At 42.6% G+C, this 21,154-nt stretch overlaps 1 protein-coding gene across 4 annotated transcripts in view; it reads left to right on the top strand.

Annotated features, from left to right (window-relative positions):
* The window catches only part of DYNC1I2 (dynein cytoplasmic 1 intermediate chain 2), an 81,202-nt gene that overhangs the window by 14,994 nt on the left and 45,054 nt on the right, over nt 1-21,154 (top strand). Inside the window, exons 5-7 of one of the 4 annotated variants that reach the window (XM_075284179.1) lie at nt 12,899-12,989; nt 19,733-19,792; nt 20,715-20,830. In XM_075284179.1, the coding sequence (XP_075140280.1) occupies nt 12,899-12,989; nt 19,733-19,792; nt 20,715-20,830 (267 nt within the window). Of the gene's footprint in view, nt 1-12,844; nt 12,990-14,878; nt 14,900-19,732; nt 19,793-20,714; nt 20,831-21,154 lie in introns of those variants that run through there. The other 3 variants (XM_075284183.1, XM_075284181.1, XM_075284182.1) reach the window with 3 other exon arrangements.

Raw genomic sequence — 21,154 nt, 5'->3', positions numbered from 1 at the left:
TTCCGTCTCCTGCTCTGTTTTATGCAGGAAACGGAAACCTGCAGTACGTAGAGCAGAACGCAGATGTGAACGAGCCCTAAATAGTGTCAGATTAAGATACAGATTGATAACTGTAATATTTAGCACTTGTTTATTCATATTAAAGTTGTCGTCCCATGGATTAATATGAACTTAATGTGTTAACTTGGGCAACAGATAACAATTTTTTAATTGGAATAATTAAAAAAAAAAAATAAAAAAAACAACAATTCTCCCTTTCCTACATATTGATGTTAGGTCTTTGTTATAGCACCCCCTACTGTTACATACTTGTTATGGTGCTTCATAAAATTCCCTTCTGTGCCTCCTCCAGTGCTGGTGGTTGCACATGCTCAGTGGCTCAGTCTCCCTCCCTATTGTACACAGGTCGGCAGAGTTAGTCCAGCTGTTGTACAGGCCGTCCATTAAGAATCAGAGCACCAGGAGTGTCTTCTCCTCGCCAGCACCTGACTTGTTAGATGGACATTCTGAAAAGGAAGCAGAGCACCACCAGGGGGCGATATTTATATAAATATGTAACAATCATATTTAGGCATAGGAGAATTTTTAAAAAAAATAAAAAATTTAAATTAAAAACTTAAAGGGATTCTGCCATTTAAACACTTTTTTTTGTTGATCACATGTTGGAATCACCTTAAGAAAGGCTATTCGTCTCATAACTTTATAAGTCTTCTCCGGCACGCCATTCGGTGAGAAATCTGGTTTCTGTTGGTATGTTTCTGCTCACAGTGCTCGTCCATAGACGAGTATTATCAGGAGGGGAGAGGGGGTCGTTTCTCCCCGCTTACACAGTACAATGCTATAGAAGGATGTACCTGACAAACTGTCAGAAACGCCCTTCTGACTGTGAAGAGCTACGGTACCGGCACCGATAGCTCTTCACCCGGGGCACAGATCAGGAAAGCTGACAGTGCACTGAATTCAGCGCATGTGCTATATAACACCGTATGTGCCCAAATCCATGAAAGGTCCTCTTTAAGGCTGATCTCAGCTCAGTCTCATTGAAGTGCAATTCCAAGAACAGCCACTGTACAGATGTACGGCGCTGTGCTTGGGAAGTAGTGAAGAGGCTGCAGTGCTCACCTCTTCTGCAAACATCTGAGGGCGGGTTCACACCTGCGCCCCGTCTCCGCTTTGCAGGTTTCCGTCTTCTGCCCGAGAAACTGGACAGGAGACTGAAACCGGCGATTAGTTTTCATACCTATTCATTTGAATGGGTTTGCAAAGTGACCACCCGTGAGCATCTGCACCTCCGCAGCAAAACTGTTTCTTTTTTAACCAGACACAAAGTTGGACATACAGGACTTTGTGTCCAGTTAAAAAATAAATAAATATGGTTTTGCTGCGGAGACCAGAAGACGCTCACATCGGACACTGGCTGCCAGGTTTCCGTCTACTGTTGGCAGAAAAAGGAAACCCACAAAGCGGAGACCGGGCGCAAATGTGAACCCGCCCTAAGTAGTGAAGAGGCTGCAGTGCTCATCTCTTCTGCAAACAGCTGATCGGCCAGGAATTGGACCCCTGACGAATTGATCATCTATCCTATAGATAGGCCATAGGTTACTTTACCTTGTAAAAAAACTATTTTAGGTTAAGGCCGTACACAGCAAAAAGACTGATATCCTTTATACTTATTTCCTCATTATGCTTAATACCTGTTTTGTTTTTCCATAGCAAAAAAAAAAAAAAAAAATTAACAAAAAAGCCTTATAGAAATCTGTATAGAATCTTTAACAACTTGACAGAACAGGTCAGGCTGCATTCACCTCTGCGCTGGAGGTTACATCAGGAGCCCCCGGGGCAGATTGAGTCTAAAACTCAGACTAAAAGCTTCTGCAGACTCTGCTTTTTCATCAAAAGGAATGACATGCACCCTAACGGAAATACGACAGACCCTTTGTAGTCAGTAAAGTTTATCGCCTTGGTTGGTGTTTGCCATGTAATGGATCTGCCCTCTGCTTGCGTTCCATTTTTCTTTTTCTATGACGGAACAGTAAAAGTGAGTGACCGAAGCAGATGTGACTTTAAAAAAAAAAACACATACCGTATTTTTCGGACTATAAGACGCACTTTTTTTTCCCCCGAAAAGAAGGGTGCGTCTTATAGGCCGAATGTGGCGCCTGGCATCCGCTGTAATAGAGAGGCGGAAGCCGGCAAGTGATAGACGCCATTACAGGTGCCGGGGCCTGCGACATCGCTGCGCTCCTCTGCCCTGCATGAAGCCAGCAGCAGCTCCTCCGTCCCCCCGCCGCTGGCTTCATGCAGGGCAGGGCAGCGATGTCTCAGGCCCCGGCGTCTATCCCTCCCCGGCATCCGCCTCTCTAGTACAGCGGATACCGGGTCTGCAGTCTGTATCAGCGGCCTCTTCTCCCCCGGGGCCGGTCCCCACCGGCCCCGTACCTGTAAAGTTGCAGGCCGGCTCCTGCGCGGCGGTATCACAGGAGCCGACCTGTTCGGGTGACAGCCGGGAGCCTAATGAGGCTCCCAGGCCTGACACTGCTATATATTAGTATTGCGGCTGGGTCTATGACCAGCCGTAATACTAATACACAGAATGTCCCATAGACGGCAATACAGTTGTATTGCCGTCTATGGGACTTGCAATCAAGTGACCGCAGGTTCAAGCCCCGGGGGCTTAGTTAAAAAAAAAAAAAAAAAAAAAAGCTTTAAAAATATATAATAAAAATATGAAATAAATAAAAGTTATAAATCACCTCCTGTCCCTAGAATATATATATAAAAGTAGAAAATCATATATAATAAACCACCGGGTTTTTTTTTCAATAAAAGGTGATCTAAGCAATAGATATTCCCCAAAATGGTATAACTAAAAAGTACAGCTGGCCCCGCAAAAAAAAAAACACTCTATGCATCCCCGTACAGCTGCAGGGTCACCTGTCAATGTGGCCTTGCAGCTGTTGCAAAACTACAACTCCCATATATTAAATATTTTACCAGTTTTTGCTTCAAAATTTTTTTTCCCTATTTTCCTCCTCTAAAACCTGGGTGCGTCTTATAGTCCGAAAAATACGGTAATTTTAGGATTTATATTTTAGGGCAAAAAGGTCTTTTAGTTGTAAGGTTTTGCCTCCTGTTTACTATATACCCTTACAAAGCGTTATAAATCCTTGTTTTATCCCGTTGTGAGCTGTTGGTCTAGGGATAGTCACTTTTGGCCAGGTGTCTGCATCCCATCCAGCATTAATTGGTTTGTTAGTGCTGTCCTATTAGTGAATGGACTGAGACTGAACGGAGCTCTGCAGGTGGCCCACTAGGGATTAGAAGGCAAGTCACTGGGAACAGGCCAGCTCTTGTGAACCAGCCACACTTCATTTCCCCACACTGCTTATCGGTTCCCTCTTCAGATGACCTAAATACACAGTCAATGTGGCTGGGCCTGCTCTAGACAATGGAACAGTTGGGAAGTGCGGTAATATATAGTGTTCACTCCCAGTGACTGCTCCCGTGTTTGCATATTTTACCATTTTCGGCAGCCAGAATTACAGACAGGATTAGTCCTCCAATAACTTGTTTTCCTTGAATTCCTAATAAAATAGAACTTTACTTTTCCCATTATATCAGGGTGCAGCTAGTCACTGTCTTCAGGGATTGTACAGATTTTAGTATGGCTCCATAGAATCCCTAAGCGGTATAAAAGCCTACAGGGTAAGCGTCCCTGCTGCATTAAAGGTTTTTCCCATCAATATATTTAAATGTGTAGAGTTTCACTAACCATATCAGGGCGGGTTCACATTTGCGCCCGGTCTCCGGTTTAGCCAATCCGGCCGGCTTCTGTCTTCTGCCCTGCAAAACTGGACAGGGGACGGAAACCCGGCAGTGAGCTTTCAAACCCATTTGTGCGTCTTTGGCCTGTCCGAGGGGAGACCCGTGTTTTTTTGTTTTTTTTTTACCCGGACACAAAGTCGGACATGTAGCACGCTTGGAGTATGCTTGGGACAGGTGCTAAATTACCTTTAATTATTTATGTTTGCAAAATGTTTAACATCTTGAGAAAACGCTTTTAAGATAAATTGCCTCCACCAATAATATTGCTGAACATACACACAATGCAGCATACATAGGATATAACTTAACATGTAAGGCTATGGTTTTTTTTTTTTTGGTTTTTTTTCCTTGGACAGTTTTAAAATGGCAGACACACAATGGTTTAGTGGTCTGCCTTTCTGTCCTCTGACAGACCAAAACAATGGTTAGGCAATAGAGATGAGCGAGTACTGTTTGGATCAGCCGATCCGAACAGCACGCTCCATAGAAATGAATGGATGCACCTGGTACTTCCGCTTTGACGTCGGCTGGCCGCTTAACCCCCCGCGTGCCGGCTACGTCCATTCATTTCTATGCGAGCGTGCTGTTCGGATCGGCTGATCCCAACAGTACTCGCTCAGCTCTATTAGGCAACTCTAGTGTGAACCTAGTGTAAGGGGGATGCCTCTAATACTTCCATGACCACCTATGGTCCAGATGGAGTGCGGATACAAACTGTGGCTTTCATTTAAATGGATGCCAGCTTACCTGTGCTGAAGCAAATAATTATGACCGGGCCGAAACTTCCTAGTGATAAACGATCAGCAAATTGCTGAGCCAACTTTGACTTTGTTAAAGTCCATCTGATAGTGCTGCAGTACCTACCATCACCGCTGCAGTACCTACCATCACCACTAGTTTATTTGGCTAGTGAGCAGCGAGGCTCACCCACTCTGCCTCAGTACCAGTGACCTGTGGAGAAAGGGGATCAAATGTTCATATTCAGTCTCCAATCCTCCATTCTTACAAATAAGAGGTCTAGAGGAAACTGTATCTACTTTTCCCATTCAGAACACATACTCCTATCACCAAACTATTTGGGTGTCAAGAGGAATCGGCTGTTTTCTGAAAGCATTTCAACCAAAATCTGGGGACTAAGTCTACCACCAACACAAATTCTCTTCTGAATCACTTATATGATGTTTCAGAGGCTTCTACTGACCTGTTGAGCGTACGTTTTTAGTGTCCAAGTCCAAAATCAACTTTTAAGCTATGTTCACACTTCTGTTATTAATGTCTATTGCTGTTATCTGTCATTGGATGACAGCAATGGACATTAACTATAGTAGAGTAATGCATAAAGAAGGACCCCAGCTCCACCTGTGTATATTCCCTTTGGCTGTAATGTAAACAATACAACAAACGCCGCCTTCTGCCGTGTTTTTTTACTTTGGTAAGGGAGTGTTCACACTACCGTCAGTGTCCGACAGGTAGTGTCCGCTGTTAATGTCCGTTCAAAATCTTGTGCGGACACTAGCTGTGTCTGTGACATTTTGTGTTGATTTAAATGGACATCGGGTGCGTTCTTTTGCACTCCGTGCCTGTCCTTAACTGTCCGTTCCCAAAGTTGTCTGACTTTTCAAGCGAACAGCAAAACCCGACATATAGGTTTTTGCTGTCCGCTTGAAAAGTCGGACATCTTTTGGGAACGGACAGTTAAGGACAGGCATGGAGTGTAAAAGAACGCACCCGATGTTCGTTTAAATCAATACAAAGTGTCATGGACACAGCTAGTGTCCGCTGCTAATGTCCGCGCAAGATTTTAAACGGACATTAGCAGCGGACACTACGTGTCAGGCACAGATGGTAGTATGAACGCTCCCTAACGTTAGAAAAAGTCCGGCATGCACAACTTTTTCTTACGTCATAAAAAATGTGACGATTGTAGGCTTCTGTCATGTTTTCTACTTGGGAGTGAATAAAGAAGAACACCCAACGTAGGGGGCACCAAGATATAAAATAACGGTAATCTGAACCCACCCTTGGTCGATTTTGGTGTGTTTGTTTAGTCCCCTGTTAGCTATACCGTGCGGTATATTATCTCTATATTTATATTTAAAGATGTCTCCATAGTCTTGAGTCTTCTGTCACAAATGGCCGGGGTGGTGGACTTGTAGGTATTATTATCTGAGCCTGCGGTGGGGAACTAATCTTCTCATGCCTCATTATGCTTGCACTAGGCGTTTTCTCTTCTTCAGATTACACGCTTAAAGAGGGAGGAGGAAAAGGGATTTAGATGTAAATGATGTAGTAAATCCTATGTAACCTGTCAGCACTTAGAAAGAATACAGAATGTCTTATTCAGGCAGGCAGCGCCTCCTTTGCTTCCTTGGGGGGGGGGGGGAAGGATTCTTGAACATAAAGGTGATTCCTGGCGATTCTCCCTCTGTGCAAGCTACATGACTGTCGGAGACAGAACTTTAGTTAAGAGACAAAACCGTCTACGTGTCCGTGTTTATTTATCTTCAGAAAAATCTGATTGCTGAATTTCGGCAATTGTGGAAACTGATGTCTGCCGAGTCTGTAATTATAGCGGCCGCCGATAGTTCAATTATAGACGGAGCAGCGACAAATGGCGTATTATACGCGAGACTCATTTGTACAGGATTCATCATTTCTATATTTGGTGCCAACTGATCCAGAGATGATAGGCCTCACGTAGCAAAACTGGCTGACAGACAGAAAATGGCCTTGTTGCCCAAAGCAACCAATCCTAGCAATGCTTAAAATTCTCCGACTGCTCTAGAGACTTGGACGGTATGCTGGGATTGGTTGATACGGGCGACAAGGGCAGTTTTTCTGTCAGATATTATGATAAATGAAGCCCATGTTTTTACAGTAAAGCCTTGTAATGGTTTTGATGGATCGAACGGCCATTTTGAATTTGTTCCATTTCGTTTTTAATGGCCTTAACCCACGAAGTCGTTTTTAATGGGCATCAGTCCCTTGTTAAGAATGAAACCATTGATTTCTGTCAGGTCCATGTGCCTGTGAAAATGCACAAAGATAGGACTTGTCCCTTTATTTTGAGGGCCGTCATGCGAATGGACACATAGAAATCAATGTAATCTCCTCTAACCTCACTGTTGTGGCGATAGTGCGCTCGGTCTCTATTCGGGGATCCCGTTCCCCAATCGACTTGAAAAATACGGAAACTCGGCAGCCACCATCATAGTCTATGGGGTTTCTGGGTTTCCATGAGTAAACACTTTTTAAGCAGAGTGAGTTTCCGATTTTAGGGTTCCCAAGCGGACCAGTTCTATGTGGTCATAATACGGCTACTTGCTATGACCAGAAAATTTGGACCTGCCCCTTCAGAATCACGTGAGTTACCATAGGACTCAAGTAGTCACTTCATAGACTATATAGTTGAATTTTATGAATTGCCGCACCCTATGACGATATTCCCGGGTACGCCATTGTATTGCCACGGTTATGGCTGCCATTTTGCCTGCAACTTTCCTTATTTTCTGTAGTGTCCCAGTGGAAGTCTCCTGATATTCACATGTCATTTTGGGGCCACAAGTCATGATGTAGCCTTTAGCCATAGCCTGGTCTAAAACAGCCTGCCATACTGTGTGACTTACAGGGGAACTGCAGACAAAGGGCGACAACTCCGGTAATAACAATGTATTATCACAGTAGTCTCCAGCCAACACTACAACTCTCTCAGGGTATGTTGGGAGTTGTAGTTTTCTAACAGCTGGATAGCCATTGTATTTATAGTATTACTGTTTCAGAAGTTCCCTAATATTAAGGGGTTGTATGAGATTAGAAAAACATGGCTGCTGCCTTTCAGAAACCATACCGCACCACTTCAGAGGTTATAACTAGAGATGAGCGAACACTGTTCGGATCAACCGTTCCGAACAGCACGCTCCCATAGAAATGAATGGAAGCACCTGGCACTTACACTTTGCCGGCGGCCGGTCGCCGTGCCAGGTACTTCCATTCATTTCTATGGGAGCGTGCTGTTTGGAACGGTTGATCCGAACAGTGTTCGCTCATCTCTAGTTATAACTAGTGTTACAGCTCGACTCCATTGAAGTGTATAGGACAGTATCCTGTTCACCCTGTGGCAGAGTGGCGCTATTTCTGGAAGAAGGCAGCCATGTACTTCAATCCTAAATAGCCCCTTAAAAAGGACAACCCGTATGGCCAGTGGATATAGGTATATAGCTCTATATATGTCCTAGCAGTCACATGACAATCATGTGAATTGCTCTAGTAACATGACCCTACGCTGGTGACCATTGCTGGTGTTTTGTGATGTTACGGTACATTTCCAGGCTGCAATCTGTTCAACTGTCCCATTCATCTAAGCGGAGTTTGCAGAAAACCATAGATATGGTGCAAAAGCAACTCAATTGCAGATCTAAATATGGAGACATGCATTTCTATGGGCCACTTTTTTGAGGCTTTGTGACAAGAACCGCAAATTATGAAGCAATGCGTAAGGGAAAAATGTCAGACGAAAAAGTGCTGCAAGTAAACTTTTTTTTGTCTGGTGGTTTTAAAACATTGGACACCCAAAGGATTATAATCACTAGGGTTCGACAGGCACCATTGGAGTCCGTTATTATAGCCGTGTATATGTATGTTGTTCCGGTCACAGATGTGAACGTTGCATAAGTCGTTCTCACTTCAGTAGCAAATGTCTCAGATCTCTTGCGAGAGTCTTATTTTACCACTAGATGGCAGTACTGGTCCAAATCTAATAGGCGACTTTTCAGCAGCAAGTTGCATGCTATGTAATAAAAAAAAAATGCAAATAGAATAATCCTTAATCCTCAAAGTCTAAAATCATTAAGGGGTGGAAATAGTTTGCCAACATTCAAGTTAAAGTACACACTTTTTTTTTTTCTTTCCTAGCAGCGCAAAACCATCATTATCTTTTAATAGCAAGATCTGATTTCAAGGGGAGGGGAAAATATATGTATCATACTAATAGGTTAAATGACTTTCTATGAAGCTAGCCCTAGTACATGCTCGAAATAGGGGAAATCTATTTGGGGTGTCGCAGGGAAAATACAAGAAATGGGGAAAGGAAAAGATTAGATACACACATTAATCTATGCATGTGTATATATAAAGTGATGATGAACATGCCGCATAATACTGGCTGAGACTCGCTGCCATAATTGCACATAATTTATTCCCACGGCTGACTTTTCAGTAAGGTAGAGGGGAGGGTAAAGAGCGGTATAGATTTCCTCTGAGCTCCGTCAGTGTGAGAGACATCTGAGCAAGTGGAACGCTCAATGCCATTAGCATACAGATGCCATATAAAACCAATGTATTGCCATCCGTCCATCACACTGACTTATGGGAAATAAATCCTGGAAAGACTGAAATAATAAAAATGGCTTAAATAATGTTTAGAAATCAGCATTGATCCATAAATGTCATAAAAATCTTAATATTGTCGAGTGGCACACATTGGGGACCATGCAGGGGGGAAGGGGAGTTATCCAGGCTGTGTATACTCAGGGGGTTATCCAGGCTGCATATACTCTTAAGGTGTCAGAGGTGACCATGTACTGTCATGCATATTCAACATGATGACGTTTTTGTTGGAAATACTAAAATCACATTATATGATTGCTTCTCTGCATATATTGCAAGTATATAAGTGGCATTTTTTTACTAAATACATGTACAAGAGACTTTTACATATCTGCCATTGTTCAGATTTGCAGCTTGGGAATTAATATTTGCTTTGTGATGGCAAAAGACAGCATGATGGACGTTGCTGCATTATTAATTCACAAATATAGAAAGTATAGAAATAAAGCATTGACTTTGAAAAGTACATCAGAAGGTGCTGTTGCCTATAAGATGTGCAAGGGAGTCTGTCACCAGGGTGAAGTATATTGAACTAGTAGCACAGATGGGTCAGGCTCACCTGAATATAATATGCTGAGATATTTGCTTATTTCAGAATATGCAGATGAGCAATCTGGAGCACCGGAGGGGGCTCTAAGTGTGCTGTTGGTTTAAAGGGAGTCTGTCATCTGCAAAATGGGTATCAAATGAATAACAATATCTTGTAGGACAGTGTCTGCAAATGGGAACAGGGCTGCAGCTCCAGGTGCTGCTTCTACACTGTACAAATCAGAAGCGCTTTACAGTGTACAGCGCTCCATACACTGTAGTGGTGGCATCTGGAACTGCAGCCCTGCTCCCGTATGCTTGGTATATGGCTTCCAGTGGTTGCATCAGCTGATCGGTTCGGGTGTCTAACCCCAACCAATCTGATACTGATGGCATATAGTCTGGACATCCCCTTAAATAGGCTTCACATCGGTGATGGCTCCTTTAAGTTGGCCATACATACCGAATTTTTGTTGCCCAGATTGATCACTTTAAGAAATGTTAATGCCATGAATGTTTGTCAAAAGACTTTAGCTTGCAAAAAACTTCCCCAACAAGGTACTTTTTAGTTATTGATGATAGTGGGAACATAAGCTCGGGCATAGATGGCGTCCTGAAGCTCTGCCCTAGTCTCTTTAATGATCATGATAAATAATGGCGTATACAGTCATTCTGTAGTTTAGCATCATTGTTGTATCTCATTTTTCAAATCAGACCTGCTATTATTATACCCTAGGATCTTTCTAAGGCATAATAAGCAGAGGGCCAGTGGAAGAGATCAAACCCAAAACAGTGTCACTCACCTCCCCTGGGCTCTGGCGCAACTCCCTCTTCTCTTTAGGTCTTCTGACTGACATTAGGGACCCATGAGGCCTGTTATTGGGCGGGTCACATGGTGTTGTGAGCATAGGCACAAGTTTCACAATGCTATATGACCGCTGGTGGTCCCTGACGTCAGTCCCTGACATCAGGGAGTTTCAGGATTCAATCCCGCAAGCTTCACCCAACTTATACTTATGCTGTAAAAGGGACACGGATTGAAGGGGGATGACCTAAATAATTGGCATTAATAATAATCTAGGTAAAATGTCCTATTTAAACGGCAATTTTGACTTGGGTCATAATTGCCCAGCCCCCGTTTTTGTCTGTGATAAGATATCACGCCGCAGCAGTTTAACCAATGTCAGAGGTTCGGGTTAACTCTACTACATCTGTATGTAAAGGTGGTCTTACGCATCTGATCAATGTCAGCAGATGTGTATGGACTGTTTACTGACTGACGGCAAGTGTCAATGTAAAGAAGAAAATCCAAAATGCAAATCCTTTTTTCCCTCAAGGGTGATGAGCTGTCACTAGAGATGTCTGGCAGCAGCTTATTTACCTCTCTATACAGAACACCTGCATACTTGCCCAAAATGAGCATGCACGAAGAAGAACAGCCTCTCTATTGTGCAGATGTCTCTCTACTTTAACCAGGACAACTTATTGCATCCTTCAATAGCTGCTTCTGGAGGTTGGTTTTTTTCTCTATCCCCCACCATTCCTGAGCAATCATTTCTGTTTGAGCACAATTTTGCTCTTTACTGTCTGCCTGTTCCAGGCCCAACCACCTGACAGTAGAGAGCCTAGCTCGGCAACTGTTGGGGCTAGAAAAAAAGTTTCATCTGCACCAGCATCATTGGAGAAGGGTTTGAAGAGTTGGAGATCTTTAAAGAAGACCTTTCATGTCCTGTAATGTTGGCCGTGTTATATACGCTGGAAATACTGCGTTCCCTGTTGCGGAGATATCACCGCACTGTCATGGGAACGCCTCCCAACTATAGTGTAAGACTATAGAAGTGTCAGGCGTTCCTCACCACCCATGACATTGAGCTGTAAGGCTGGCCGTCCTGACAGTGCAGTGATATTGGTACCAAACGAACACCACCAATATCTCTGCAACCAGGGCAGATAGAAGTATAGCGGATAGTATGCACGATGTTAGAGGACGTGAAAGGTAAGCTTTGAAGGGAGTCTCCTGCCACCAAATCCCAAATTAAACCCCTCTTATGCTGTCGTAGGGCAGGTACTGACTTACTGTGCATTCTTGCAGACGGACTGCTAAGCTAGCAGTTAGGCCTCTTGTAAAGATCAGTGTGCTATCCATGTCTTTCCCAGATAGCACACTGTCGCATTCATTTCTATACAGAAGATTGCAAAAAATGAGCGCTGGTCCAACTTGAATAAATCTTTACACCAAATAAGTGTATCAACGCGTTTCAGGTTAAAGTCTGTAACCATTCATTTCTATGGGCCTGTACCCATGATCATGAATTACACGGTCACATGTCCGGGCCTCAAAATATAGAACAGTTGCTATTCCTGTCTGATTTTGCGGTAACTCCTACTCATTTAATTGAAAAGGTCTGTGGAAGCAGGGGCGGCACAAGGGTGACATCCACGTGTCTCCTGTGCGCCGCCCGTCCCTTTAACCACACAATCATGTGCAACCGTCCTTCTATGCAGAGACCTGCAGTCCTGTTGATTATATTGAGGTCAGTGGGGTGTCCATTGTTTTAAAAAAGAAACGGCAGATGAAAAAGCTGTGCATGCAGGAAACTCCAGCGCAAATGTGAACATAGCCTAAGAAAATCTACTTTTAGTCCACATGCAACTAGGCTGATAGAAAATGCAAAATTGTAGCTGAGAGCAGAACTGTCAGTCACAAGCCCATCTATACATGTGATGGACAGCGGTGTGACCCCGGTAGTATCACCTTGTTCTGTTCCATCTTGTCACTATTCTAGACTACTGTATATATATGGCCAGGGTGGTTGATGATCTTAAAGATTGCTATAAATTCCCATTAAGACATTGCTCATCCTAGGAATGTCTTGAATCTTCCTCATCACTTTTCATTCTTTCCTCCCCTCTTTATCACCGACATGTTATATACAAATGCATGTATAAGCCAGCATGTGATTGGTAACTCTCTCTCTTCCCTTCTTTTTCCCCATTCTTCATCTCCACCCACGTACATTTTGGTTTGCCATCCTTCTGGTTTTGTTACCCGTTTCTGTTTCTTTATCAACCCTTCATGTTAAACTTGCTTTGGAAACATCTTAAGCGGTCCAACCCCTGCGAATAGTAACAGAGGATACGTGTCTGTTTCACTATTTAGTCCCTCCGCCAACGTCTCCTTCCTCTAAGTCTGTGAGCACCCCAAGTGAAGCTGGAAGTCAGGACTCTGGTGATGGGACGGCAGGAGGCAGGTAAGTGCTTGTGGTTGCGTTACATTATTAACCAGTCGTTTTAACCTTTTTTTCTTTGAAGTTTACAGGGAAAAATTGGCTAATATTCTTATAAATGGCCGCCATGTAAGCCAGAGTAGCTCAAGGATTCTTCACTCTGCCTCCCAAGCCAACAGCACTCCTTATGACATCTATATACCTTAATAGTCAATGGACGAGGTTAATAGTTGATGACCTGAGGATAGGTCATGAATGGAAAACCGGTGGGGATCCAACATCCAGACTACCCACCGATCAGCTGTTTGAAGAGACCACAATATTCATAGTAAGAGCACTGCAGCCTCTTCACACACAACCATGCACAGCGCCATACATTTCAAAGTGGCTGTTCTTGGCATTGCAACTCAACCCCATTCACTTGAATGGGACTGAGCCACAATCGGGCCATGTGGCCGTTAAATGTGACAACACGTGGCCTATGAAAGTGGAAGCTGTGCTTACAGAATGCCACTGCCACTTCAAACAGCTGATCCGCAGGGGTCCCAGGTGTTGGACCCCTCACTGATCTTCAACTGAAGAACTATCCTAATGTCCGGAAAACCCCTTTAATATGTCTTAGTTGAGAACTCTTTCCTACGCAAATAATTATCAGCTGTTTCCCCATCTGCCTAGTGACTCACATATAGAGCTTCATGCCACACTATATTTACTAGGCAGTGTAGCGGAACTGCCAATAAAGGCAGATGTGAACAGAACCTTAGTTAGTAAAGCCATACAGCTGCTTAGGGCGTATGTCATTACTTATCTGTCTCCCACTATTCCTGGCTAGCATAGGTTTCTCTGGAGCGCTATGGGACCATAAAAGACGACGTTGCTTGTAAATGATGTCTCCATTGACTCCTAAGCTGCCGTTACAGGCTTTGGGACCATTCTGTATGCGCTATACATATGGATGCCGGCTTACATTACTCTTGGTCATGTAGACTTAAGCCTACTGCACATGGCCATAGTTTTTATCCATAATTGTGGATCAAAGTACGGACCTATACATTTCTATGGACCTATATACACAGCTGTAGCTTTTGTAGTGAAAGAGCTTCAAAATATGGAGCAGGACCTATACCTGTCTGTATTTGCAGCTCGGTCAATTCAATTGAATGTGTGGGCAGTGAAAATCTTGGATGACGCATGGATATAAATCCATATGTTATCCGTACCGTTTTACTGATTCATACACTGCACGTGGTTGTGTGTCTACAGCCTTAGTGACAAGATCTACAAATAAAAACAATTCTCTTAACAGATTAATATCCGTGATCTACTCCATGTCCTCATGTCTCTATAGATACGTAGGGCATTTAACACTGCTTAGTTCTCTTTCTGTATTGTGGTGACAGAGGCCTTTTAGAAGAAGTGCAATTGCTACTTATTTGGTAAAGCTAAACATTTATGGCTGTGTAGAGAAAGGTTTTGTGTCAAAGGGACTGTCCTCTTTCTAGATGAATTGAAGATATGCCATATACTACTGCGTAATGATATCAGAGGCCTATAGATCACATCAGGGCTTACTTTAGCCAATACAGAGAAGACCTCATTCCTACTTTCCTGGGTACAGATATGTTAGTCTTCATGATGGTACCTACTAGCATTCAGTGCACAACGCAGAGATCAGTTACTTGTATGTTCATACAGTATACAAGTGTTTAGTTAACAGAAACCTCATTAGAATTTATCTATCTATCTATCTATCTATCTATCTATCTATCTATCTATCTGTCTAGCTCTCCCCTTCCTATATCTGTGGAGGGCATTTCATCTTGAAAGCAGACAGCCTCTTATAGACATGCACATTAACAATATAACATTTAGAGCCTTTGATGCTTACTAACCTCCTGCTTATTTTACAGTTCCAGATCTGCAGTTACCAAGAAGTAAAGAATATTCCTTTTATCTGATTTGTACATTGAATTTTATGCTTTTTTAGTGAAAAATTTTGCCGTAGTGAAGAATGCTTATAGATTCAAAGATAGTTTTTATTTCCTTGTGAAAATATGTGTGCAGACTGCGCAATTTATCCCTCAATTTCCAAGAGGAGTAACCGGAGTAGCGGCACATCCCAGAGTTAACAGTTAATTGTATTTTCATGTTGAATATAAGTATTGAGCTACAGTCACATCATTAGGTGTAATGAATATCACATATATATATATATATATATATATATTAAATTATTATATATTATAATTATAATATATATTATATTAATTACAGATGAGATATATATATATATTCTCACACTGTGTATGGATACCCCTCTAAAAGAGGAATGGTAACACCTAACGGTCAAATTTTTATATGCCACAACACAGAGATGATCCAGACTTATTATACGATGGGTTACACATGTATTTTCTAAAAAAGACTGGTCTCCTGAGGACCTGTCCTTATGATACATCAATGGCAATACCTGATAGATGGGTTCTGGGTGAATACCGCTTCCACAGGCCAGTGATGTCACATTTATTTCACATGGCCTGGTTCCGGCTCAGTCCCATTCAAGTGATTGTGTCTGAGCTGCACTACCGATCAAGGCCCCACTGAAATATATGAGACAGTCCTTGGTATTCGGTGAAGAGGCCACGTCGCTCACCCAGATGCTGCAGTCTCTTCAAACAGCTTATCGATGCGGGCCCCATGTCTTCAATATAACAAAGCCAGATAAACCATATTAGGAAAAAGAAGTTTTAGAACCGGTTTCAGATTTGCACTTTTGTGAGGCTGCAGGATCCAGCTGTGCTGTATTATCGTTGGGGTGAATAGTGTTACTGACCCCACAAGTGTGTGATATGTTGTATAAGTTCTCTAGTTAATGTATACTCCTAAGTGTTATGTGAAACCATGTATGACAATGATAGAAGGGTCTGGGTGACCAGCTGGAGGTAAAATTTTGTCGAATTCCTAAATACTCAATGCCGCAGAGTGATCGGGGTTGAAATCTGCCTTGAGTATGACTTCTGTTCAGGGGGCTTGTGTTTTATGTTACCCCTCACCCCCAAGGAGGACTTAAAAGGAAGCGACCACCGGCCTCCATTACAGATCATGAGGGTTAAGCAGTTTTGCCCAGTCCTGCAGGCCCACTGAATTTCTATTAGATGTATGCCGGGTTTCACGTGAATTGACACATCTGGGCCTAAGGCTGTGGTTAACCTATAATTACGACCATGTCACATCTTGGAAACACTATCAGTACCACATCCCAGTGGAAATGCAGATTGTTTCCTTACCAAAGAGCTGATGTGTTAGCCGTCTTCCTGTAGCAATACTACCATTTCCTGCACATGTTTTCTGCTGTGGGCAATGTTACAAGATACCGATCATTCACACCCAACATGTACAGGTTCTGCTCAGGATCATGTGCCGTACAGGGATCACATCTCAAAGTGGATGAGAAACAGATTACCAAATTCTCTGTGTAGCAGACGTGACTGCATTTATAGAACGGCCCGGCATCCCAGGAAAAGGCCCTGACTCCTCACTCAGTGATGATCATGTGCTTCCATTTCTAATTCCGCACCTATCCAAGGCTATAAAAATGTAGATTGTACAGTTAATTTGTATATTAATATGGGCTGAAACTGAGATGAGCACTTAGGGCTCATTCACACTACGTATACAGCAGCTTATTCTGAACGTAAAACACGTTCAGAATAAGCGGCGTATAAAGCAGTTCCATTCATTTCTATGAGAGCAAGCATACGAGCGCTCCCCATAGAAATGAATGGGCTGCTTCTTTCACTACGAGCAGTCCCATTGAAGTGAATGGGAAGTGCTGCGTGTACGGCTCGGAATGAGCAGAGCTTACCGTACACGCAGCGCTTCCCATTCACTTCAATGGGACTGCTCGTAGAGAAAAAAGCAGCCCATTCATTTCTATGGGGAGCGCTCGTATGCCGGCTCCCATAGAAATGAATGGAACTGCTTTATACGCCGCTTATTCTGAACATATTTTTATGTTCAGAATAAGCTGCCGTATACGTAGTGTGAATGAGCCCTTATCGTTCAGACCAAGCTGCATTCACAATTTTTCTAGCTTCAGAGCTGAAATCTTGTAGCAATATAACTTCTAAGCAGAGTTTTCAATTCCATCTCATATAGTGATGACCTATTGCTAGGATATCCCATCAGGGGGTCTAAGGGGCTGCGACTCATTCACATACTGACCCATTTAAGTGAATGGACACCTTTATACTTGGGACTGGCCTTTTGCTTACTCCATATCCAGTGTTCCCTAAGACACCCTGTTAGGCCCCTCACCATTTTATGCATTTATAGATATCGCCTAAATATTATTTAAAAACCCTAAAACCTTTCTCCACTATTGTGTTACCACCCAATCTAACTTCCCGTGATCTGCTGGGATATAATCCTGAATTTTAACTCCCCGGACAATGTATGAAGAAAAATCCCAGTCTGCTCTTATTGCCGCTTTCCAGATATGTCCATAAGACTCTGAGGATACTGGGCACCTTTGCAGATGTATGCAGATTTACAAAGCCATTTTTGCTCCACTAGGGGATTATGGCGGAAGAAGTGTTATTATCCCCTGACCCTGGGCTAAAGTCTCTCACCCAGCCAAACCAGTTTCCCTACGCTGTGCTGATGAGGTCCAACCAGAGTGAAACAGCGCTGTCCACAGCTGGGATTCTGTTCCTTTTGGAATGGATATACTGGTTTGGCAATAACCCCGCATGATGTTTATTAGGCTTATTGAAAAAGTCATGCATGATATTAAGGGGGCTGTCCTAACAGACAGCATGCAAAGGCAGTTTTCCTAATTACATCCTGGGAAACAGATTTGCATATTCCCCATAAGACACTGCGTGAAGTTTATAGGACAACTGTCACTCATATAAAGCAGACCCTATGACCAGCCGCAATATCAATGTATAGAATCTCCCATAAATTAGTGGGGAAAAAAAGAGGCTTTAAAAAAAATGAAAAAATAAAAGTTGTAAATCCCTCCTTTCCCTAGCATACATACAAAAGTAGAACATTACTGTGAAACACAAACACATTAGGTATCCCTGTGTCTGACAGTGCCCGGTCTACTGAATATAAGGTATCTTCAGAGCTCCTGTTCCGTCAGGAAGGGGTTAATAGGAGCACTGCAGATCCCCTATAGTCAGCCAGACTGAATTCTAAGTGTGGGGGGGAACAGTCCTCAAGCTCAGGGAAGGGGCAGACAGACAACCAAAACACTCCCTCCCCTTCCCCATCACCCAGCAACTACTGCACCCAAAAACTCAGACCATTTTAATTTTTGAAATTTTCCAGTAGCTGCTGCATTTCCCCCCCTCGGCTTATACTCGCATCAATAAGTTTTCCCAGTTTTTTGTGGTAAAATTAGGGGGGTCGGCTTATCTTCGGGTCGGCTTATACTCGAGTATATACGGTATTCTGCTTTTTAACTCGCACAAATCATAGAAATCTATATAAGGGCCCCTTCACATGGAGTTTACGCTCCGTGTATTCTGTACATTTTACGCGTGTAAAAATACACGTGTAAAATGTAGTTAGCCATTGAGTTCAATGGCTTTTTCGTATAATGCGTGTCTTTTTGCGTGCGCAAAGAGACACGTGTTATACGAAAAGGCATTGAACTCAATGGCTAACTACATTTTACACGTGTAAAATGTACAGAATACACAGCGCGTAAACTCCATGTGAAGGGGCCGAACACATAACTCAGATAATGAGAAATCAATCACCTAACAAGATCCCTTTGAGCTTTTCGGTGTATATATTTTTATGCTACTGGGAAATAATCCATAATGGTTTACTCCATGTTCACAAATTTGATGGGATGTATTTATAATCCTGGCCAGCTGTGGGTGCCATATACAACTGGGGTAGAATCTGGGGCTCCCCTGTCCTATAGATAGGTATTGGTCACATATGGGATCACACCTGTTAGACGTTTATGGCACAGTGGATGTTATATATACCTGGCGTGGGAACCCCTTTAAGTTGATGGGGCCGGCTATACATGGTGACTTCAGCTGTGTGGTAGAATTCACCTTTACAACCTATGATAATTATATCTGCAGAGTCTGTATACAGTCCTATATATTGTATACAGTCTTACATTTGTATATTTGACCTATTTTACCAACTAGCCCCCAAACTTCTTCCACACCACTTTCTTCCCTTATGTTAAGTTCATACTAGTGTCAGGCTGTCCATTGTTCTGGTCTTTCAGAGGACCAGAACAACGAACAAGTGGACCGCTAATAGTGTGGACATGAACAGAGCTTAACAGACCCCATTAAATAGTATGGGATCCATCAGGTGTATTCTTTTTAATTGAAACTACTGAGAAAAAAAAAAGTTGGATTTTCAGGACTTCTTTGTCTGGTGATTTCTTGGTGATCTGAAATGCTGAACCCAGTTTTAGCAGGAACATCATGTGCAAGAAACCGCGTTTAATCTTTCAAGATTTGTAGCTTATGTTCTGTTGGCTAAATTGTAATTTTATTTCTATGTACATAAATTGTGTTTAGTTAGTATGTTAGCATATTCTAAGAGCAATGCTTTTTTCTGTATGAATTGTTATTGTCACTAACTGCATGCCTCCGCGTCCTGATCTTACTTACACTAACTGCTATACAGTATTTTGGCATCTGTCTTTATACAGCAGCTTTTACCACTTTGTTGTATTTGCTTAACTAACTTCTGACCTCTTCTGCTAACGCTGCGTGCTTCAGGACTCTGCACTGGGACACTGATCCGTCCGTTCTTCAGCTCCACTCTGACTCCGATCTGGGGTACTGCAATAATTTATTATGTTTCTGCTTCCATCATGTTGTGTAGCTTATATAATAGTCTTCCTGTATAGGGGATTTCTGGGTTAAAAGAATTGATAAACTGGGGGCCACACGGTGGCTCAGTGGTTAGCACTGCAGCCTTGCAGCACGGAGTCCTGGTGTTCAAATCCCGCCAAGGGCAAAAAACCATCTGCAAGGAGTCTGTATGTTCTCCCTGTGATTGCATGGATTTCCATCCCTTATTCCAAAAAGACATACTGATAGGATAAAATGTACATTTTGAGCTCTATGTGGGGCTCACAATCTACAAAAAAAAAAAAAAAAAAAAAAATAGTATTGATAAACCAACCCTAAGGATCAGTCCTTAATAGGAGAATAATGGAGTCAAACACCCGGCCACCCCCACCAGTATGCAACTGATCGACTAAGAATTGAGCAGGAAGCAGATAGCTCCGTTCTCTTTGTAGTGGCTGTAGGAGTCACAGCAGCTTGGTTTCCATTCAAGTGAATGGGAGCCAATCTGCAGTACTGGGTCTGGCCACTACACACAGAACGGAGCTGTCTGCTTCCTGTCCCATTCTCTATGCATCAGCTGATTAGGAAAGCCAACTGTTGAGGGTTCCAGGGGTCGGACCCCTACCAGTCTGATATTAATGACCTAACCCATATTGTCATTGGTGGTAATAATATTAATTACATGAATTCCTGCTATGTAAAATCTCTTCTACCCATTTCATTTCACTATAACACACATTTCCATGTTGTCGGGGCTACTTTATGAGAATTTATAAGCCACATTTAAGTCAGTTAAGATTTTTTTTAAAGATTTTATGAGTCACTTATTTTTCATGAAACTTCCAACTATATACTTTTTTTATTTAATCTATTTCTCTTTAATACTCCTTATGACCATCTACTATAGACGCGGTCCCTTGAAGTTGGGCATGGCCAAAATTACCCAAGTGGATTTTCCTCCTCGAGAGACTGTCACCTACACAAAGGAGACTCAGACTCCAACCGTGACTCAGGAAAACGAAGGTAAATGCAAATTTTTAATTATTTTTTTTAATGTTTTTTTTATGTACGCAATATTTAATTTATCACTTGATGTGTTTATTTTGATTGTTTGATCTGTCTTTGATCATATGGGTTGCTTAATAATATGTTAAAAGTCTTACTAGTCAGGCATATCTGGTTCCCTGTGATATTGTGGACAATGCTTCATCTACTAAAATTGTACGTACAGTTAAAGGGGACTGTATTCGGAATATGGATTCTTCCATGTGCTCACCCCTTAGGTGCTTTGCTGATGATGTTTTTTGGGCTTTTTGAATCTTAGAATACCTGGGGCAAGGAGATTTT

Source organism: Leptodactylus fuscus, chromosome 8, assembly GCF_031893055.1.
Source record: "Leptodactylus fuscus isolate aLepFus1 chromosome 8, aLepFus1.hap2, whole genome shotgun sequence".
Classification (NCBI taxonomy): domain Eukaryota; kingdom Metazoa; phylum Chordata; class Amphibia; order Anura; family Leptodactylidae; genus Leptodactylus; species Leptodactylus fuscus.
The sequence above is the reverse complement of the archived record's forward strand: the minus strand, read 5'-3'. Positions and strand labels throughout refer to the sequence as shown.